Source organism: Lissotriton vulgaris, chromosome 12 (genome assembly GCF_964263255.1).
Source record: "Lissotriton vulgaris chromosome 12, aLisVul1.2, whole genome shotgun sequence".
Taxonomy (NCBI): domain Eukaryota; kingdom Metazoa; phylum Chordata; class Amphibia; order Caudata; family Salamandridae; genus Lissotriton; species Lissotriton vulgaris.
Window position 1 is genome coordinate 239,558,457 of NC_141700.1, and position 24,028 is coordinate 239,582,484.

The 24,028-nt window shown below is 45.5% G+C and overlaps 1 protein-coding gene across 1 annotated transcript in view; it reads left to right on the top strand.

Annotated features, from left to right (window-relative positions):
• Positions 1–24,028, top strand: part of XAF1 (XIAP associated factor 1) — a 110,086-nt gene that overhangs the window by 57,517 nt on the left and 28,541 nt on the right. Inside the window, exon 5 of the mRNA XM_086947738.1 lies at positions 23,820–23,890. Within this exon, the coding sequence (XP_086803864.1) occupies positions 23,820–23,890 (71 nt within the window). The remainder of the gene's footprint in view (positions 1–23,819; positions 23,891–24,028) is intronic.

Below are 24,028 nucleotides of genomic sequence, written 5' to 3' on the forward strand. Positions count from 1 at the left end.
GTGTCCCCCCAACATCAATGCAGCCGCCAGGGGTACATTCTCTTCATCGGTGTAACCATCTGTTGTCAGTGTTCATCCACCCTCAGGAGACTCACCTGAAGTGTATAGTCATCCAACACTATGCCTGTTGTTGCATCACATTCTTCTTCTGCACTGAAAAAGCCTCCTGTGAAGAGCTTGGGTCCTGGTACAGGCAGTGACAAACCAGGGCACATAGTTAATGAAACGAATGAACATTGTTACAGGTAAGAAATGGGGATCCTGCAAACCTCCCTTTTCTCCAGGATCCCACACTATCCAGGAACAACTCAGTGCCAGTTCTTGTGGAAATTGTGAGGATTTTGAAGCAAAAACTACAGCATCATCTCCCTCCACCCTGATGACTCCCTGGCTCTTGTGATTGGTCCCCTGATGTTATGTAACTTATAGCCTCACTTTTTTTCAAGTAGGAAGAACTACTCTTGAGTACTTCACTTTACTAAGGACCCCACACAATCACTGGGCCTTCCTAGTGCCATGTTCTGTTAACATTGGGGCGGGGTCGGTTTCATTAGAAACTACAGCATCACTGCTTGCTCCAGGAGATTTGTTCTCTGTTATGATAGATCCTTGAAGTCATCTGATGACCAGCTTCGTTTTATAAGATTGAGCTATTCCTATAAGGGTCCCTTCATTCCCAATAAGCCACACCCCCATCTGACATCAGATATAGTGAAACATGTGAGAATTCTTCTGAAAAACAGCAGTTTGCATTCATCGCTTCTAAAGAACCCTCTTGAATCTGAATGGTCCAGTAAAGTAGTGTACCTTATTCCTTCTGCCTCATAGCTGCATCCTCCATGGAATCTATCGCCGGCTTCTCAATAAAGATGCAAATAAGCTTCTGGTGACTCTTGCCAGCTTCCAAGGTAAGTCCTGCAAGGTAAAAGGGTAGCAGTTTCTGGCCTGTAAGGACCCAGAAACCGCAATGTGGCGGCATTCCTGCTCCACTAAGGCTCAATATGCATTGTTCCGCCACCAATATGCATATCCTTACGCAGGACCTAAGACCCAAAACCAACCTTCCCTCACTTGTTTTCCCCGCCATTGCACATCATCCCATCTAATCCAATGTATCATCATACATGTTGTTCCAAATACCCTACCGACCCCCCCGCCCCTTTTTGCATGTTCATAAGAGCACAAATGTGCAAAGGGCATTTATTTTCTCATATCTCACCATGCCCTAGATGCCCACTTTATCACTTGTATTTATCTCATTCCACCTTCATGCATATCTTCAATGGACTTATTGCATATGGCAGCCCAGTCATCATAACTAAAACCACTGTCTCATTCGCCATCTATTGCTCTGGTCCACTCACATTAGCATCTGTTTTTTCCCTTTGCAACCCCTGGCTATGCGAGAACCTGGTTTTCTTTAGCGTTAATTCTTTAACGTCTGTCCGTAAAACCGAAAACATCTACCCTGGCAACTTCCTGATTTTCCCCACAGCAAATTGATGAAAGAATCCCTACTGAAAATATATGTTCGAGGCATGTGGGCTGCTGAATTAATATCTGTGCATAGATCGCCGCCTAGTGTTGGGTCCAGATGATTGCACATTGTTGTCACGGAAGAGTCTTCAAAGTATCATTTTTTCCTTAACCTCACCTTCAATGCAACCACAAACTTGTAAACTACACACACCTCATCCTCTCTGCCACTCCTGTTGTTACTTCTATACAGCCCAAGGTACTACGCGGGCCTTACCCAATCCTGAATATCAGTGGTCCTTGTCGATGTTATGATAATCCCAGCTGAATGAATCCTCTTTAAATAGTGGCAAGCTCCAACCTTAAATAAAAGATGGGCCTTCTAACCAGCAACTGGCTTGCTTCACCTCCTCTCACTCTACCAGAGCCAAATTCTTGATATTCTACATAGACCGCTGCCTTTCTTTGAAAGAGTACAGAAAAAAACAGCTTAGACTGCTTGATACCATTAAAGATTCATCTGAATGATTAAACCTTCCCCCAACCTACATCTTCCATCCACAATGCAATCTATCATTTCCTCATACATGGCTAGGGACGCATCCTCTGTCTCAAACCTCCTTGTTGCCACCTTAACCGCAGTGAGGTGTCGTTCCTATATTCCCAATAGGCTCTGTGCATTGGGATAATATATCCTATAGTTATGACATATGACTTAGGTCAGTAGGTCTCTATCGAATATACCAAACTTAATTGTGAGTGCCAGCTAGCTCAGAGGTCACTAGAAACTTTCTCGAATACACAAGAAGGGATTTGTTTCCGACAACCGCATAAACATGACATCTTTGTGTTCGAGGCATGTGGGCTGCTGAATTTATATATCTGCATAGATCGCTGCCTAGTGTTGGGTCCGGATGATTGCACTTTGTTGTCTTGGAAGAGTCTTCGAAGTATCACGAGATAGGTGACTCCTCCCCTGGACTACAGTGCGCATGGGCATCCTCTCCATCCTCCGATTGTTTTTCCCTGCCATTGGGTTCGGATGTTATTCCTACACTCCAACTTCGGAATCGAAACAAAACTTTTATAAAGGCCAAAAGTCCTTCAAATTCGATGGTATTCTTCTCGCTCGGTACCTCTTGACTCGATAAACCTTTCCATCTCGAATCGGTCGTCGACGCGGGCCGTTGGGGCTTTTCGACGCCACGTGGGCCTGCTGTCGATGAAAAGGAGCCCGTTTAAAAGATACCCACAATGCCACTCAAAGTTCCCGCATACTGACAAGCATCAAGTATGCAACAAGTGCCTTTCTCCAGACCATAAGGAAGAAACCTGCCCAGCCTGCGCCCAGTTTCGGTCGAAGAAAACCATACGGAATCGACAGGCCGCTAGGCAAGAGATGCAGCGACAGGCACCTGAACCGGACAACATCTTCGATGATGACCAAGAACGTCAAGAAGCTCCAGATTCGGACCTAGAGATCGTCACCGTCGAGGACTACTCGGTCTTCGATGACGAGATCCCACCGGCGCAAATCGTGAGTACACTGCCCCCGACACCGATTACCCCGTTGCCGAAGGTTCCGGTCGAGGCATCGCCAAAAGGCCTTAGCCAAGATCCAAAGAAATATTCGCCAGCCCCGCCATCTGGCTCGGCTCCGAAACCGAAACCTTCAGAGACCCCTGGGCCAAGTACCGCGATCCCAAAGAAGGTCCAGAACCTAAAAAGGTCGTTGACCCGAAGGCCGTCGACCCAAAGAAAATCGTACAGCCCAAAGGCGTCGATCCAAAAAACAACGTTGAACCGAAGAAGGCCGTGCAGCCTAAAAGCGTCGACCCCAAGAAAACCGTCGACCCGAAAAAGGCCGTCGAGCAGGAGGACGTCGACCCGAAACAGGCCGTCGAGCCCAAAAAGGACGCCAAGCCGAAGGGCGCAGACACAAAAAAGGACGTTGACCCGAAAAGGCCAGCTGTGCCAAAAGTCGCCGACCCAAAGAAGGTCGCTGACGGGAAGGGTGCTGTATCGAAGCCTATAATCCGGCCGGAGAAGGCTATCGACCCGAAGACCAGTGCTCCAAAAACACCAGTTGATCCTACAAAGTCCATTGACTCAGGGAAGGACAGTCACCCAAAAAAGCCTCTCGAGCACAAGAAACGTGTCAAACCGAAAGACCCGGTCCACCCAAAAACACTTGTCGACCCGAAAAAAGGGCAGAGCCTAAGAAAAGCACTAAGGCTCCAAAAGTCGTCGAGGCAGAAGGTGTTGTCGACCCAAAAAAGTCACAACCAAAAACAGTGGAGGAAGAACTCTTCCATCCTGATCCAGCAGACGACCAGGCAAAAATATATATTAATCCAGAGACTGGTAAAGTGACAATCCTGCACAGGACACTGACTCTCCGTTTCCTCCTTAGTCTCCTTCTCACTATGGGGACAATGAGGGGAACACAGGGGAGGATCCTCAGCCTGATTATGATTATCCACAGGATCCTGAGCCTAAAAAATGAACCATGGGAGGAGCCAACTGACCCTTATAACACCCATCCGATCCCTGATGTCTCCTCTTATACAACTAAGCCTTCACCTACTGATGACACCATAGTCTTCAACCAATTAATAGACAGGGCAGCGCAGTACCACAATGTAGATATGCACAAGGACCCTGTAGAGGAAGACTTCTTATTTGACACCTTCCCCACTTCAGAAAAAAGTGTCAGAATACTTCCTATGCTAAAAGAGTGTTAAAACACGCACCTGACATATTTAAGGATACAGCCAGGGCAAGGGTAATCAATCCCAGGATTGAGAAAAAGTATAGAGCAGCCCCTACAGACCCTACCTACATCAGAGGGCAACTACCATTAGACTCACTAGTAGTGGCTAATGCACGAAAAAGGGCTAACTCACAGACAACGGGGGAAGCCCCTCCCCCCGATAAGGAATCAAAGATACTAGAAGCCTCAGGGAAAAGGGTAGCAGTCAGGCATCCAATTCATGGAGGATTGCCAATACACAAGCTCTGCCAACTCGTTATGACAGGGCCCACTACGACCAGCTTGAAAGCTTAATGCAACAACCTACCTGAGCCTTTTAAAGCCCAAGCTGATGACCTCATACAGGAGGGAAAGTTCATCACAAACGCCTCCATCAAATGTGCGCTTGATGCAGCAGACACCGCAGCCAGGTCTATAAACACTAGTGTTTTACTAAGACGACATGCCTGGCTGCGTATTTCAGGCTTTAAAAACGAGGTGCAGTCCACCATCCTTAATCAGTCAGTCAACCCAGACTTCCTTTTTGGCCCTGCTGTCGACACCATTTTAGACAAAATGAAGAAGGACACAGAAACTGCAAAGTCAATGGGAGCATTGCAGTTTCAGCAACACAGAAGTTCCTTTCGTCGCTCCTCATTCAGGGTGGCTACAAGAGGCAATACTTCCCAAACATCATCATCATACAAAGGCAGCACACAAAGTTCCTTTACCAAAAACTCCAACAGAGGAGGTTATCGGGGAAAAAACAATAAAGGAAGAGGACGTAGAGGTAATAATACCAGAGCCTCACTGCCACAAAACAGTGACTTCATCACGCTACCTCTGGACCACCTAACACCGGTCAGAGGCAGACTCCAACAATTCCTGCCTGTCTGGAACGCAATTACCACGGACAGGTGGGTGAGACAAATTATCCAGTATGGTTATTGCCTGGAACTCACTTCTACCCCCCCCCCCCCCCCATACATACCACCCAGACACCGTCCTATGTCCAAAGAACACATCACCCTGCTACAACAAGAGGTGAAATGCATGCTGGAAAAGGGGGCTAAAGAGCCAGTCCCTTTCCAACATCAAGGGACAGAAGTATACTCCCTATACTTCCTTATTCCCAAGAAGGACGGTTCCCTCAGACCAATATTGGACATCAGACCCCTAAATCAATACATACTGTCAGAGGACTTCCACATGATCACACTACAGCAAGTGCTCCCACTACTACAGCAAGGAGACTTCCTAGCAACATTGGACCTCAAGGATGCATATTTTCACATACCCATCCATCCAGCTCACAGAAAATATCTCAGGTTCACAATAGAAGGTCAACACTACCAATTCAAGGTCTTACCCTTCGGGGTAACCACAGCTCCAAGAGTGTTTACAAAATGCTTAGCAACAGTAGACAACACGTTCATGTGTTTCCATATCTGGACGATTGGCTAATACAAGCAAAATCGTACCAACAATGTGCAGAAAGCACGTCCCAAACACTCCAGCTGCTACACAGCCTAGGCTTCTCTATAAACTACCCAAAATCGCATCTGCAACCGTCCCACATTCAACAATATCTGGAAGCCACTGTGAGGTACCTCGGTGGCAAAGGCATGCCCAAACTCAGCGAGGATAGCCAGCATGCAGATGCTCATTCACAAATTTCAGCCACAACACTCTCTGCCAGCTCGAGCCTTCATGCAGCTCATATGCATGATGGCCTCCTGTATATTCATTGTCCCCCATGCCAGACTTCAAATGCGTCCATTGCAGGAATGCCTAGCACGGCAATGGAACCAGGCTCAAGGACAACTAAAAGACTTGGGGCCCCATTAGGATGACGGGCGGACATTGTCCGAGTGCCACCCTATCGTAGAACGGGACCGCCCGCCATAAGGGCGGTGGTCCTGTGGGGGGAATTAGGATGTGCCCGCCACTGTGGCGGGCACATCCTGTAATTTTTGCATTGTGGCGGGCGGTGCACTCTGCACCGCCCGCCACAATGTAAAAAATGCTGTTTTGCATTTGCATATGCAAATGTGGGGGGGTACCATAGGTACCCCCCATGTGCCCCCCAGACAGTGGCGCCAACCTGGGGGCCCTGCAGGGGGCCCCCGCAGCAATCACCGCATGCCTTTCCGTGGCGGCATTGCCGCCGCAGAAAGGCCTCTTCTTTTTGCCATTGTAATATGGCTGGCGGTGTCCATTGGACACCGCCACCATATTAATCTATTACCGCCGCGGTCGCAAGCCGACCGCAGCGGTAAAGTGGCGGACGGTCTTTCTGTCCGCCGCTGTCCCCTCCGCCATCCTAATCAGGCGGAGGGGAACACGAGAGTGGTTGTCGGGCGGATTGCCTCCGCCTGGGTGGCGGTGGCCACCGCCACCCTGGCGGAGGCAATCCGCCCGATATCGTAATGGGGCCCCTAGTGTTGGTGGACAGTCGCGCTCACAACTCTCTGCAGTGGTGGAACCCACAAAACCTTTCCAAGGGGCGACTGTTCCAAGAGCCGGTTCCACAACTAGTACTAACAGCGGACGCATCACTGACAGGCTGGGGAGCCCACCTCCTTCACTACACAGTACAAAGGCTCTGGACAACCAAGCAAAAGAAACTGCATATCAACCAACTAGAGTTGTTAGCGATATTCCTAGCCCTGAAAGCATTCCAGAAATACTTGGACAGCAAGACTGTATTGATCCGAACGGACAACATGACCGCAATGTACTATATCCAAAAACAGGGAGGAACACACTCCCCACAACTGCCCCACTTGGCACAGAGCATATGGAAGTGAGCAATTCCAAAATACATCTTTCTCCTAGCAGAACACCTTCCAGGGAAAGACAATCAGATAGCAGACCTGCTCAGCAGGCGCAACCAACAACTACACGAATGGGAGATTCACCCCCAAGTTCTCCAACCATTCTTCAAAGAGTGGGGTCACCCAGAAATAGACCTGTTTGCCACAAAAGAAAACTCCAAATGCCAGTACTTTGCCGCCAGGTTCCCACATTCATTGTCACAGGGCAATGCAATATGGATGAACTGGTCAGGCAGATTTGCGTACGCTTTTCCCCCAGCACCGCTGATTCCGCTGGTAGCACGCAAACTGCGACAGCAGTCACTCACGCTAATCCTAGTTGCTCCCACATGGGCGAGACAACCATGGTACACAACGCTCCTGGAGCTTTCAGTAGTTCCTCATCAAAGGCTGCGCCTCGCACCCCATCTTCTAACTCAGAACCATGGAGAAATCAGGCACCCAGATCCTAATCAGATGAACCTAGTGATCTGGCTCCTGAAGTCGTTCGGATACCTTAACTTGCCTCCTGATTGCATGAACATTATCAAGGAGGCAAGACTGCCACCTACTAGAGCATGCTATGCAGCTAAATGGAAAAGATTTGTTATTTACTGCAACAATAACCAAATCAACCCATTAGATGCTTCCATACAAAACATTATACGTTACCTGCTGCATCTTCAAAGATGCAACCTAGCATACTCTTCAATAAGGCTACACCTAGCTGCTATAGCAGCATACCTTCAAAACAGGCAACACCTTTCACTGTTTAGAGTACCAGCAATCAAAGCTTTTATGGAGGGTCTTAAAAGGGTGATCCCTCCAAGACCCCCTCCTTCCCCATTCTGGAATTTAAATATAGTACTTACCAGACTTATGGGACCTCCTTTCGAACCTCTACACTCATGCGAACTTCAATTCTTAACGTGGAAGGTGGCTTTCTTGATTGCTATTACCTCACTCAGGCGAGTTAGCGAATTACAAGCACTAACGAACCAAGAGCCTTTCATGCAAGTACATGCTAACAGGGTAGTTCTTAGAACAAACCCTAAATTTATGCCAAAAGTCTTATCAAATGTTCATATTAATCAATCGAAAGAACTGCCATTGTTCTTTCAAAATCCACAGTCAGTAGCTGAAAGAGCCCTAAACACACTGGATGTAAAGAGAGCTCTGCTTTACTATGTGGACAGAAAAAAATCATTTAGAAAAACAAAGCAATTATTTGTTGCTTTTTCACAACAACATAAAGGGAATCCAATATCAAAGTCAGGAATAGCCAGATGGATAGTTAAATGCATTCAAATATGCTATCAAAAAGCAAAACTCACTTTAACCGCCCCCCCCAAGAGCACACTCTACAAGAAAAATGGGGGCATCCATGGCTTTCCTTGGGAATATTCCTCTTGAAGACATATGTAGGGCTGCTACATGGACTACCATACACACTTTCACAAAACACTACTGTGTAGACGTGCAAGCAAAGCAACAAGCTGCTGTTGGCCAGGCTGTCCTCAAAACTCTTTTTCAAACTGCTGCAGTCTGGTAGTGGTTGCAGTGTATCGGCGCTGATAAACTATCCACATATTTCCTTACCTGGATGATTGAATTACCAAAGCCAGCACTCTTTATCAGTGCCAACAGCACACTTCGATGACAATAGATCTTCTCCACAGTTTGGGGTTCACTATCAACCTCCCCAAATCTCACCTACAATCATTACAATTTCAACCACACATAGTAGCAATCTTAAACACACAAACAGGATTAGCTCACCCTAATCCTGTAAGAATTCAAAACTTTTAGATAATTCTGCCCCAGTTTTAAACCAACCAACAACTCACAGTGAGGATGGTCATTTGTCAACAGGGGTGATGACTTCTTGCTTTCATCAGTGGGAAGAAGAGGTGTTTGCGTATGAAACTAGCACCTCCCGACAGAGAAAGTAAGAGGATGGATGTGCCAGTTAGGAAGATATGTGGTACTTGTGTCAAATTACTGAAGATAGCTAGTGCCCCTGCCCTTATAAGTGTTACATCAAGGAAATCCTGGATTAATTTAATCCAGTCGGAGAAGAAATGCCAAAACATTGCTGGCAAGATTTTGAAGAGATGGTTCCAGAGATATCAATTGTCTCAAAAATAGGTTGTCAGTTTGGTAATTGACCTGGCAGCATCTAGCCACTGCCATGATATCTCCCTGCGCTATTCTTCCTGGTTATGCCCCACTTCTCCTAAACCTGATGCTCAGATAAAGATTCTTAACCTACCACTTTCTGGCTCTTCCTTATCCAGCAATACGTAGAGGGGGAGATGAAAAATGAAGCAGAGGCCTTAAAGTCTCTGGGTCTGCAGATTAAGAAATGTTTCAAATTTCAGTACAGGTAGATAGATTGCTGCAGTTATCCTCGTCAGAGGGTTTATTCCCCCTTGTTGGCCTTATCAACAACTTCAAAAACATAAGAAGGGCTGTAGGATACCCTTACAATAGAGAAGAGGATTGAAGAACAAGTTAGGCCAGTCTCAACTGGTCAACTCTTCAGAGCCCACTAACTTCCAGTGTTCACCAAGGACACCTTCATCCCTTCATCTTCCTGGGAATCACTCTAACGGAGAATGGAAGAATCGGGGGGAAAAATCACAGATGACTGATGGGTGCTCTCTATTGTCATGAATGGGTATTCACTGTTTTTCAACACAGCTCCTCTGTTTATTCCACAAATACAAACCAGCAGATCTGAGAAAGTAGTAGACCTTCATATCACTGAGGAAATTTGCAGTAGACCCTGTTTCTTCCCTACAAAGGGAAGAGGCCTTTACTCAATAGATTTTCTGGTTCATTAAAACAGTACAGAAAAAGTAATCAGACCTCCAGATGGTCATCAAAAAAGGGAAAATTCCATCTGTTAGCACTTCATCAAATGTTCCCGCATTTTAGGAAAGGGGACTGAATATGTGTCCTAGATCTGTAAGATGCCTCATCAACATTCCAATACTGAAAAGAGACTGAGAAATCTAGAGATTCATAGAAGAAACATCCCAGAACTAGTATTCAGTGCTTCCCTTTGGCCTAAATGAATGGCAGTAGTGTCAGCCTACCCCCATGTCAAAAAAAATGAATGTGCTCATAGCTATCCAGTTAGCTCATCAAAGGCAATGGTGCTCAGAGAGTAGTACAGAACTTGCTAATAACAACTTCATTGTTACACTAAATAGATCAATTTATAAATTCCCAGAAGTCTGTCATAACCCATGTACAAGTTCTATATTATCTGAGAGCAAACTTGGACACATTACAAAGAAAAGTGTTACTTCAGGAGAGAGAGTGTCATCAATATGAAATGTCCTCTTCTGTAGAAGACTGCCAAAGCTTCAGCCCACTGAATTTCCACTTTACTGGGCTCCATGACCTCCTGAATTTCAATTGTCCTCATTAGAAACCTACACATGGGAACTCTCCAGCAATGCCTGGAAGATCAGTGCTCTCAAAAGGAGAAGGGATAACAAATTCATCCTAATAGCAGCAAAGAACTCACATTTCTGGTGGTGGCAAAGCGCCAAATCGCTGCAAGCAGGTGATTCCCACCAAACGCGTGCGATAAATGTCTTTGTGACAGGGTGGGGAGGCCTACCAGGAGGTGTTGTGGGCACCAGTGCTGGCTGATGAGTGTAAAGTGGTGGGGCGAAAGTATTTTTCCTTACATACCTATTAATAAAGTGTGCCTGATTACCTCTACAGTAGGATTTTATTCTGTAGCATTTTGAATGTACTAAATCTAAGATGTAAACCGTTATGCTCCTGAGGTCAAAATCTCCTGCCTTCTACTGCCTAGATGTAAAGATGTGCTTGTTAAGCCTGGGGAACATAAGCCTTAAGCTGGGCAGCCAATTCAAGCATTCCTCTCATGCTGCTTCTGATACTAAACAGCATAAGAGCAGCGCTATGATTGACTGGGGCATACAGACACAACGCTCCATAGAACACCGATTGGGCTGTGCCTCAACTCTCCCAGCTCAGTGGTAGTCTTGAATGTGGAAACCTGAACTGTGCATGTCCGGCTAGCCACAGCAAAATACCAGCCAATCTGACATCTGCAGTTCAATTAAACACAGCCTCAGCTAGTTGTCTTAACCTCCCTCTGCTTGCTAAGAGAGACAGCTTCCTAGCCCCACCCATTAGGAAGTAAAATGAATGGAGGTACAGGGAAAGTATTTAATTGGAAAAAGTAATGAGCCTGGGAGGTAGCAGCTCGCAATAGGGGGCCAATGGCTTTTCCCCTATGGATGAGCTCCCCCTGGAGGTCACATCAGTTTAATGGAACTCAGACCAGTCTGTCGAGGTCTCAAGGACTTGCTGTTGTCTCTGATAACGAACACAATCTTGATTCTGGCTGTGGGTGTTGCCAGAGATCTGTCTTTGAAGGCAGTTCCCCCACCAGAAGTCCTAAACCAGCAGGCATATTTCCTAAGCAGGTATACGAAAAAAAACACAAATGATATTTAGACAATGGTATTCTTCAGGAAATCTTTACAGAATGGGGCATACAAGTAATGCCTTCACCATGTTTCAGAACAAAAATTGTCAGGACTTCACATTCAGGCTCCCAGAACCAGACTCTCTGGGCAATGTGCTTTTGAAGAATTGGCTGAAGACATTACCCTTTCCTCTGATTCCTGAAGCTCTGAAATTGTCAGGCAACAATGATCCTCATTGTGCCAGAGTGGCCCAGACAGTGGTGGTAACCTGAATTGCTGCAAATGTCAGTGAAATCACACAAGATGCTTCCGTACAAATTTTGGGGCACATGCATCAACCTATTTAGGAAGTGCAAACGGTGCGAAACGGTAAATTCGGCCGTTTGCACTTCCTAAATACGTTTTTGGGATGCATCATGCATTTTTGTGAAAATCGCTATTTTTAGCGATTTCCAAAAATGCGATTGCTTTTAAGGAATCGCAAAAAATCCCTAAAAATCGCAAATTAGGAGTTGCAAAATCAAACAATGATGCATGTGGCCCCAAACCTCTTCACCAGATTACAGGCCTATATATTTCACCTGAACCGTACATTCTTGAATTTGGCATCATGGGCCATGATACAACATGGGTATCTGAATTTGCCACAGTCATAAATGGACATTTTATGGGAGGCTAAAACCCCTTCAACAAGGGCTTGCTATCCCTTCAAATAAAAGAGCATTTGCTTATGGTGACAATACAAAGGGCATAATTCTGTCACCTGCCATATCTATTACGTCTAGCTCAAGCAGTGCTGCAGATCTCTTTGATTAATGTCCACTTTCTAGCTATAACAGCGTATAGGACGCATCCTAATAAAGCTTCATGTTTTAACATTTCTGTCATAAAAGTGTTTAAAGGCTTTAAGAAAGTCTCTACTCCTGTAAGGACACCCCAACTTCTTGGAAGCTCAATTAGGTTCTATCAAAATTAATGAGTCCGTTTTTTTTACCTATTTACAAGCCTTTATTGCAAACTCTGACTTGAAAGACATGTTTCTAGTGGCTATTACTTAAACTTGTAGGGCTAGTGAAAAACAAGTTCTTTCAGCAGTTGAACCCTCTGTGGTGTTCAATGCAAGTAGAGTAGTATAGAGAACCCATTCTTTTTTAGTCTCCTAACTGGTATTAGAATTTCCTGCTACCCCTATGAGTACTCTCCCAGTTTTTCTTAGGAATCCATCTTCATCAGCAGACCCCTCAGTGGGTTTCAGGAGAGTTCCTCACGTTTATCTTGACAAGACAAAGATCTTTCTCAAATCTAACCATATCATGATCAACTATGGTCATATTTGCCAGGCTCTATTCACTTAAAAACAATCCATCTCTCATTGAATTGTATCGTGCATAGCACAGTTTTATCGTAGAATGTATTCCACTAGAGGAAAAGCGGCTACAGCGGCCTGGCAAAGAAATATTTGCTTTCATACATATGCAAGGAGTCCACTTGAAAACCCGTTTTTACACATTTACAAGGCAAAATTCTCTTGAATGCAATACAAAAGTTAACGCTAGGGTTCTGTTTTATTAACCCCATATTCAGAGTTCTTCCAGTTTTGCATGGCAGTTACCATTTTTACGCCTTACGTCTAAGAGCCATGAGGGTTGATGGTGTTTTTTTCTTACTGCTCTAAACTAACATGTATTACTATCATTGAATATGCTGCAATGTGGGTATAATGGTTACTTACTTCTAGTCCTGCTTCTGCATTGTATGAATGTACATTGAAATCATAAATGACCCGCCCTCCTTCTTGGGTTCATTTCTTGGCCATCCAGTATAAAAATGTCTGAAATGTAATCCTTCAGCCTTAAAGCGACAGGGTGATGTTTTAACTCCTAACATAAGTAGTTATCCATGTTTCCTCATCACTTAGAGCCATATGTAGGTGGCCCAATACCTGTCGGTAACGGCCGAAATTACCGAATTTCGGCCGTTACCGGCCGGTATTGGGCATTTGGGATGCAGGTGGCCTAAATTGCAAATTCGGTAATTTACCGATTCGGTATTTTAAGGAATCTGTAAATTACCGATTCCTTAAAATACCGAATCGGTAAATTACCGAATTTGCAATGTAGGGATCACTCAAATGAGTGCTTTTCCCATTTTAGGATTCGGTATTTACCACCAACTTATAGTTGGTGGTAAATAAGGAATACCTTTGAAAATGCAAATCAGTGAATTTTCAAAGGTGCCATGTGGCAGACATACATGCCCTTAGGGCATGTATGTGTGCCACATGGGCACCCATACCCAATTGAGGGGTGCAACAGGGTGTCAAAGTGACACCCTGCCACCCTTTAATGTTTTCCCCCTTTTACCGAATCGGTATTTACCAGTTCGGTAATTACCGAATCTTACTGATTCGGTAATTTTTAACAAAAAATTACCTACATCCCATTTACCTATTCTTAAATACCGAATCAGTAAAATTGGGTATTTAAGAATAGGTAAATTGAGATTACCTACATCTGACCCTTAGACATGTAAGTAGCAGTCTGTGATATAGGTGCTGCAGTAGTTTGAGAAAGGGTTTTTGATGTTACATATAGTCTAAAATTCAGAAACGTTTGCCTATGAAAGGCTATGGGAGGGTGCCACGCAACATCTGGACATTTTGGGCTCTGCACCCTTTCCATTCATATATGGGTATATATTTTGATATGGGGTGTTCTCAGGTCCCAGCACTCAGCGTGAACTTATTCTAACATTTATGATTTCACTGAAGATTCCTACATTACGGAACCAGGACTACAAGTAAGCTAGGCTCCTTGTAGCCTGCACATTTGTGTGCCCACTCGGCCTCCCACCTATTACCGCACATAAAATGCTCCGAGGGGAGGCATACAAAAGTTGAAAATATACACATACATGCCTCAGCTCTTATTAGCCCAAAATAAGAAAAGCATGTGTTCGGGGCATGTGAGCTGTAGATCACATGCTTTGCATACTTCTGCCATTTAGTGTTGAGTCCGAATGTTTGCAAGTGGTGTTTCTTCGTAGACGTCTTTCCAGTCACAAGGTAAGGTGACTCCTCCTTTCAGTGATAGTGCGCATGGGCATCGACTCCAGTGTTAGATTGTTTTTTTCCGCCATCGGGTTCGGATGTGTATTGCTGCACGCCGGTTCGAAAACTGTTCCTCGGGTTCCCCTCGGTGCGCAATCCACTTACACTCGACTGTATTGTTTTCGATCGCGTTTCCCATTTCTTCGCATATTGTATCGGTTATATAAAAACTCTATTTCGATCGGAAAATTTGTGGAAGGCTGTCGGGCCTAGCCGCGTCGGTCCACCTCGCATTTGATGGATCGGACTCAATTTAAATTCTGCCCTCCATGCCACGCGAAGTTCCTGCGCACTGACTCACATGAAGTGTGCAACTTGTGCTTATCTCCAGAGCACAACGAACAGGACTTCAACGCGTGCAAATCTTTCCGCTAGAAGAAAACGCTCCGCAACCGTCGGGCTCGACATCATGAAATGCAGAGCCAAAACATCGAGTCCATTTTGGACCTCTTCAGAGAAGATTCCGAGCAAGAGACATACAATGCACTAGGGGCCGAAGAAGAAGAACAGGATGAGCCTGTTTCTGTCTCAGAGTCTGGCTCCAATATCGACAACGATATTCTGCAAGGTCAGTGTATTAAGTAGCCACCCAAACTGCAAATAACTGGCGTATTGCTAATACCCAGGCCCTTCTAGCCAGATACGACAGAGTGCACTGGGATGAAATGGAGCAATTGCTCCTATGTCTGCCAGATGAGCATAAATCCAAAGCTCAAGACTTAATACAAGAAGGGAAGCTCATCTCTAATCCTTCAATCAGGTGCCCCTTAGATGCTGCTGACACTGCAGCTAGGGCAATTAATACTAGTGCAATATTAAGAAGACACGCTTGGTTAAGGATTTCTGGGTTTAAACCCGAAGTCCAGGCTTCAATTCTTAACACGCCATTCGACAAACAACGTCTCTTTGGTCCCGTTGTAGACACGTCCTTAGAGAAAATGAAAAAAGACACAGACGTAGCAAAGTCTATGGGAGCCCTACAGTCCCCTTACAATCGTGGTTCCTTTTTCCGCTCCTTCTATCGTGGGGAGTTAAAGAATATTTCTTTGGACACTGCCTTTACAATATACAATGGCCACAATCAGTCCTCTTCCTCAGGAGGTTTCTTTAGAGGAGGGTACAGAGGCAGCAACGGCAAGGGTAGAGGTAAAGGTTCCACAACACGTACCTCCCCCTCACCTAACAAACAGTGACTTACCTCCGCTTTCCCCCAATCATTCAACACCTGTCAGGGTACGTCCTTCACAATTCCTCCCTGTCTGGCAATCATAAACTACATACACATGGGTGCTAGGAATTTTCCAATCAGGTTATTGCCTGGAGATTACAAACAATCCTCCAACATTCCCCCACGTTACATACTGCTACAATATAAAGGGTCAGGCGTGTACTCCCTATACTTCCTAATACCCAAAAGGACGGCTCTTACAGACACATACTTGACCTCAGAGAGGGAATCATTGCATACAATCGGATCATTTTCACATGGTGACGCTTCAACAAGTGCTCCCATTTCTACAGCAAGGCGACTTTATATCTACGCTAGACTTAAAGGACGCATATTTCCATATTCCAAAACATCCTGCACATCGCAAATATCTCAGATTTGTGATAGCGAGGCAGCATTATCCGTTCAAAGTGCTTCCATTTGGAGTCACCACTGCTCTCAGAATATTCACTAAATGTCTGGCAGTAGTCGCTGCTCACCTGCGAAGACAGCACATTCAGATCTTCCCATACTTGGACAACTGGCTCATCAAAGCCAGCACTTACCCAAAGTGTCTCCAACACACTCAGATAACACTCCAATTACTGCACCACCTGGGGTTCACAGTAAATGTGTTGAAGTCTCATCTCCAATCTTCCAACACATAAACCTATCTGGAAGCCACTTTAGATATCAAAAACCTCTAGCCTGTCCCAGTGAAGCCAGAATTCGCAATATTCAGGCTCTAATAGCTTGGTTTCAGCCTGTACCGCTCACTACCAGCTCAAGTGTATATGCAACTGCTGGGAATGATGGCATCTTGTATCATGATTGTTCCCCATGCAAGGCTTCAAATGCGTCCCTTTCAAGCATGCTTGGCAAGTCAGTGGAACCAGTCGCAGGGTCAATTAACCGATCTAGTGTTGGTAAACGGCCACACCCATTGTCTCTGCGGTGGTGGAACCCACAAAATCTGTCCAATGGGCGGTCCTTCATCGACCTTGTTCCACAGACAGTGCTAACAGCAGACGCGTCGCTCACTGGTTGAGGAGCTCATCTTCAACATCACACAATTCAAGGCTTGTGAAGTCAAAAGCAAATACATATCCACATAAATCACCTAAAGCTGCTATCAGTGTTTCTAGTGTTCAAAGCCTTTCAAATTCACCTTGTAGGCAAAACTATCCAAGTCCGCACCGACAACATGACAGCCATGTACTATATACAAAAACAGGGGGGGGACACTATCACAACTAGCACAAGCCATTTGGAAGTGGGCCATACACCACAGAATTTATCTCCTAGCAAAACACCTTCCAGAAGTAAACAATAAAATTACCAACCTTCTCAGCAGACAAAGGCAGCAAATCCACGAGTGGGAACTTCACCCTCAAGTTCTCCTCCCATACTTTCAAAGTTGGGGTTTTCCCCAAATAGATCTATTCGCCACACGAAAACGCCAAATACCCATGCTTCGCCTCCAGATATCAACACCCATTCTCCAAAGGCAATGCACTTTGGATGAACTGGTCAGGGATATTTGCCTACGCTTTTCTGCCTCTCCCACTCATTCCACTAGTGGTTCGGAGGCTCCGGCAAACATCCCTCACACTAATCCTAGTAGCTCCCACATGGGTCAGTCAACCTTGGTTCACAACCCTGTTGGAGCTGTCAGTAGTTCCACATCAAAAGCTGCATCTCGCATCCAGTCTTCTCACTCAGAGCCATGAAGAAATAAGACATCCAGATCCCAAATAACTCAACCTAGCGATCTGGCTACTGAAGTCATAGAGTTTGGTTATCTGAATCTTCCACCAGACTGTATGAACATAATAAAATAGGCCAAAAGGCCTACTACAAGAGCTTTTTATGCAGCTAAATGGAAACAATTTGTTATATATTCTAATAATAACAATATCAATCCCTTGGATGCTTTCATACTAAGTATAATCTGTTATTTATTACACTTGCAGCAGTTGGGATTAGCATACACATCCATCCATGTACATCTCGCTGCAATAGCTGTATACCTACAAAATAGACAGCACTTGATTCTGTTTAGGGTACCAGTTATCAATGCCTTTATGGAAGGACTAAAAATAGGAATACCACCAAGACTTCCACCTGCCCCAGTTTGGAATCTTAACATAGTCCTTACACGATTAATGGGTCCACCTTTTGAACCAATGCATAAATGTGAACTACAATTTCTTTCATGGAAAGTGACTAAACATAGTGCAACCTTTTTTCCAGCTTCACAAAGACAAAGCAGTTCTTCGTACTAACCCTAAATTTCTACCTAAAGTAATTTCTGCCTTTCATATCAATCAATCGGTTGGGTTACCTGTGTTTTTTCTCAACCAGATTCAGTGGCAGAACGAGCTCTACACACCTTAGATGTTAGATGAGCTTTGCTATATTACATAGAAAGAACAAAACTATTTTGCAAAGCAAAGCAACTTTTTGTTGCTTTTTCTTTACCACACAAAGGTAATCCTATATCCAAATCAGGCATTGCTAGATGGATTGTGAAATGTATTCTGACATGTTATGCGAAAGCAAAAAGAACTTTAACAATACTCCCTAGAGCGCATTCTACTCGCAAAATAGGGGGTTCTATGGCTTTCTAAGGAAACATTCCCATAGCTGACATCTGTAAAGCTGCAACATGGTCTTCACCATACACATTCACCAAGCACTATTGTGTAGATGTGTTAGCGAGAGAGCAAGCTAATGGTGGCCAGGCAGTACTTTGAATACTCTTTCAGACAACTGCAACAGTTACAGGTCAGCCACCGCTTTGAGAGAATACTGCGGTATAGTCTAAGCAAAGCATGTGATCTACAGCTCACATGCCTCAAACGGAAAATGTTACTTACACAGTAAACATCTGTTCTTGGCATATAGAGCTGTAGATTCCCATGCGCCCACCCACCTCCCCGGGTACCTATATCTGTTGCAGTTTCTTACTCATATACATACGCATGGACATCTTTTTCTACACTTACTAACTCCATTCTCACCCTCTGCGGGGAAACAATTTAACAATGGAGTCGATGCGCACGCGCACTATCACCGAAAGGAGGAGTCCCCTTACCTCATGGCTGGAAAGACTTCTTTGAAGAAAAACAACTTGCAAACATCTGGACCCAACACTCGATGGCAGGAGTATGCAAAATATGTAAATCTACAGCTCTACATGCCAAGAACAGATGCTTACTGGGTAAGTAACATTTTCCTTCTTTCCATGTCCACACAGGCGTTAATGCAAGTTAAAGCAAATTTATAAAGGATTGTGGCCTGTGTACTTGCATTCATCTATAGGTGCTGATCTTTCCTCCTGGTGCACTCATGTCTTGAAAGCTAGTCTCTGCAATTAATTTGATTTTATGACACACAATAGAGGACTTTTAAACCCCCAACTCGTTTGGTGCCTTGCTTGCTGCTTATTTTCTAGTTAACGGTTGCAGCCCAATGTGTGTCGATCAGATGAAAGTGTACACCACTTTAAAGTGAACCACAACACCCCATGAAGTTCGAGCTCATTGGGCGAAGCTGCTCTGTTGCAGCTCACATATGACATATAGACTTAACTCAAAGCACATTCCTTTTTGGAATTAATGCATTCTTGCTATAATGTTTCACCTCTAACAGGCCATTAAAAAGTAATGTCCGGCCTAAAATGTTTTTCTATGTTTATCAAAAACAAGCTATCTGAAAGAAACACGTTAGTGTTAGATTCCTTACCTTAGAATATCCCCAGGCATCAGTCTGGATCCGGAAACTTTTGCGTAGCAGTACCCCTGCGCGTCGGTAGGCGTCGTCTGCAGGCGTCCCCTGCGGCTCCGCGTCCGTCGTCGGCGTCGTGCGCCGTGATGACGTCGCTGGAGTATATAGACGCCGCCTCCGCACGCTGACGTCAGTTCTTCTTTTTTCCGCGCCAGTGGACGCAGATCTGAAGAGCAGTACTCCGGTCTTTTGACCAAGTTTTTCGATTGTTATTTCTCTAATTGTGCCTGATAGGATGCCTGGGTTCAAGCACTGTGATGACTGTGAGCGCACGATGTCGGTCACAGACCATCACCGCCTCTGTCTCCGGTGTCTGGGCCCCGACCACGACGTGGACTCCTGTGTCGACTGCCGGGCCCTCACCAACAAGGCTAGGCGGGAGCGGTCCCGCAAGCTACTGGAGCTCCGGGTGTCGGCCCCACGTCGGGACCGGGAGCGGTCCCGGTCCGGCCAGAGGTCGAGAGAGCGTTCGAGGGAGCGGTCGCGGAGCCGCGCCGAGCGTTCCGGAAGTCGACACCACTCGTCAGGCTCATCAGGTAAGAAGCACAAGAAGTCGGGGCGTCGTCATCGTACAGTTCTGCGCGTTGGAGTTTCCAAGACGGCACTCGCACGGCGACGCCTTTCGGCGCGAGTGGAGTTGCGGTCTGTTATACGCCTTTCCGCCTATACCACTTCTGCCCAGAGTGCTGAAGAAGATCAGGCGCGACCGGGCCCAAGTTATCCTTGTGGCTCCGGACTGGGCTCGAAGGTACTGGTATCCCGAGCTACTCAGCATGTCAGTCGGTCCCCCGATCCGACTGCCCCTTCAGGAGGACCTTCTGTCGCAGCAGCAGGGGACGGTCCTCCACCCGAACCTGTCCAGTCTCCACCTCCATGCTTGGAGATTGAGCGGCGGCAGTTGAGGCCATTTGACTTCCCTCCTGAAGTCTGTGATGTTATTCTGGCAGCCAGGCGTCCCTCCACTAAGTCGGTATACGCCTGTCGGTGGAACAGATTTGTGGCATGGTGCACAGCAAAGGCTGTGGATCCTCTTTCTGCCCCTCTTTCGGAGGTTCTTCTGTTTCTTCTTTCTCTTGCCCAGCAGGGCTCTGCTCTGGGCACTATCAAGGGCTACCTTTCTGCCCTTTCAGCCTTTTTGAGGCTTCCTGATCAGCCTTCTTTGTTCAAATCCCCGATTGTAACTCGATTCTTGAAAGGCATCACTCACATGTTTCCACCTGTTCCGTTTGTGATGCCTCAGTGGGATTTGAACCTGGTTCTAACTTTCCTGATGTGTGCTCCCTTTGAGCCCCTTCATTCTTGTCCTCTCCGTCTCCTGACTTTAAAGACGGCTTTCCTGGTTGCCATCACCTCTGCCAGGAGAGTGAGTGAGCTCCAGGCTCTTTCTGTCCAACCTCCTTTCCTGTCCATCCATCCTGACAAGGTGGTTCTGAGGACTAGACCTTCTTTCCTGCCCAAGGTTGTTTCGGCCTTTCACATCGGGCAGTCCATCACCCTCCCTTCCTTCTTCCCGCCTCCGCATCCTTCGAAGGATGAAGAGCGGCTCCACCGTCTGGACCCAAAACGTGCGCTTTCATTTTACATGGATCGCACACGCCAGTTCCGGGTGGATGACCAACTGTTTGTTGGCTACGTGGGTGCGAAGAAGGGACGGGCGGTCTGTAAACGGACCATCTCTCGATGGGTCGTTCTCTGCATCAAAGCGTGCTACTCTTTGGCTCGGAAGGAGCCTCCTGTTGGGCTGAGGGCCCATTCCACTCGGGCCACGGCGGCTACCACTGCCCTGGGCCGGGGAGTCCCCTTGCAGGACATTTGCCAGGCGGCTACGTGGGCCTCGCTGCACACATTTGCGAGGCACTACTGCCTGGACAGTCAAGTCCGGAGGGATGGCTTCTTTGGCCGTTCTGTCCTCCAGGACTTTCTGGTGTAGTTTTGTATTGGTTCGCAGACCCACCACCGGGGTTGGTATTGCTGGGGTATGTATTCTAAGGTAAGGAATCTAACACTAATGTGTTTCTTTCAGATGAACAAGTTACTTACCTTCGGTAACGATATATCTGTAAGAAACATTAGTTAGTGTTAGATTCCTTACCGAACCCACCCATCCTCCCCGTTCTGCGAACTGATACCTAGGGTTAAGGACATCCCTTTCAGGGCCCTAGTTTTACATGGCACCAGTGTTGGTTCTCTCATGGCTCTGCGTCTCCTGGCGCGGAAAAGCTGTGTGCAAAGAACTGACGTCAGCGCGCGGAGGCGGCGTCTATATACTCCAGCGACGTCATCACGGCGCACGACGCCGACGACGGACGCGGAGCCGCAGGGGACGCCTGCAGACGACGCCTACCGACGCGCAGGGGTACTGCTACGCAAAAGTTTCCGGATCCAGACTGACGCCTGGGGATATTCTAAGGTAAGGAATCTAACACTAACTAATGTTTCTTACAGATATATCGTTACCGAAGGTAAGTAACTTGTTCGATAATGGTGTTCCAACACTCTGAATCGAGTGGCTGTGTGTACAGTGATTTAATGGAAGTAAATATCATGTTAGATTTTTTCCAGCCAAGAACTGTCTTTCTGCACCTCACATTAAATATGGACCTGTTCAGATTCACTGCATGCGCCGTGCCTCTGATGGGCATGTAGTGCATGCACAAAACATGTGAATGAGTCTGCCTTAATTTGATTCTATACTCTTGCGGAGACATCTGGTTCTACTTTGCATTTGCTGAGTTTTTGAATGTTTCTTCAGCTACATATAGTTTGGTTGGGTTCTCAGTTTTGAATTCTCACATTGCGCAGTTTTGTTGTCCTGAACACCCAAGAATCTGTTTTTGTTTTCCAGTCATTTTACGATTTGTCGGTAGGTAGATATGTAGTTGGTAAATGTAGGGTCACGGTTGGAGTACAGTGTGATGCTACTTAGGGTAGGTATTTTGGGCCTTTGGTTTAGTAGGATTTTTGAGTTGTTCAGAGGACCTTGAACTTGATCCTTTCAAGCACAGTCTTGCTGGCTGGTTTTGTAATATTTGCAGCCTATTGTTGAGTTTCCTTAGAGGTCTTGTGTAGATAAGTTTACTATAATCAAGGGCACTGTTATTTATGCAGCAGTTCGGGATCGGAATATGTAGCAAGGTCTACTAAATTATGTTCCAAATTAAGTACATTTTGGGTTATAATTGTAATGCTATTTTGTCATTCTGACACCACAGAGTGCTTCCTGGCCTCACAAAGTGTATGAAGTGCTTTACATGTGTAATTACAATTATACGTACTCTCAGAACAACACCTCAGTGCCGCAATCTGGAACTAGATTGTAAACAGTGAAAAAAGGGGTTGTCCTACATTGGGCAATTTTTTAATTATTATCCTTTGATCCGGTTAAGCTAGATATTTTTTTTTATATCTAAAAACGATGTATCGAATGTGTAATACGTGACAAGTGTAGTAAATCTATAGTTATGTTGAGAATGCTTCCGGATCGTAGAATTCCAGTTGCCCTGACGGTAGTCAAGGCATGCCAAGACCTGGAAAATTTTTAGCTTCACTCAATCCTGCATGAAATTGTTGGAGTATTTTTGGGAGGAGAGAGTGAGCTGCCACTGAATTGTCTTGTGGTTAAAAGTCAGACCTCACCTTCATTCTGTAGAGCATACGCCCTAGGTGTGAAAAATGTTGGTGTGTATTGGGGTATCGTTGATTTATACATGGAAGTGTTATTGTTATCGATTGAGGAGTTGTTCCAGGGGCAAACATAACATTGAAAAGTAGATAGAAAACTGGAGATCCCTGGGGCATGCTGTAGGACACTGATCATGATTCCATTGAGATGTTCATTTTTTTCTATATATCTTTATAGAGACTGTATTTAATGTTGCTGGCAGTTGTTAAGAAAAATGTTGCATGTGTCCCCTGCTCCGGAAAACAAATAATGGCTTTCGTCGCGGCTCGCCATAGTACTTCATTCAGCTCACAGCTAAGAAGAGTGTGCACACATCCATCGTTTTGCTATACTTAAAGAAAATTATTAGAGGGAAAATAGTAATTAACTATTTGTTACAATGATGTTATGTTGTTTGCTATTACCAAAAATAAACAATGTTGATTTACTCAAACTTATAGGAATAGGACATATAGCTCCAATGCATATATTTCTCCTAAATCTCAAACATTCATTATTTGTTCTTCAAAGATTTCAGTAAAAAGGTGCGTTGCCCGAAGTGTTCAACGAGGCTGACAGAAAGCACATACCTGCGTCACCTGGTAAGCTCCATGCTGCATGTTTGGTGAATGATTGAATCAGAGATCTGTAGAATGACAACATACCACAAAAGTAGCTTTCACCCAATAGGAACTGCCAAACTATAATGACCTGGTAGCAAAACATCTATCCTTAGAAAC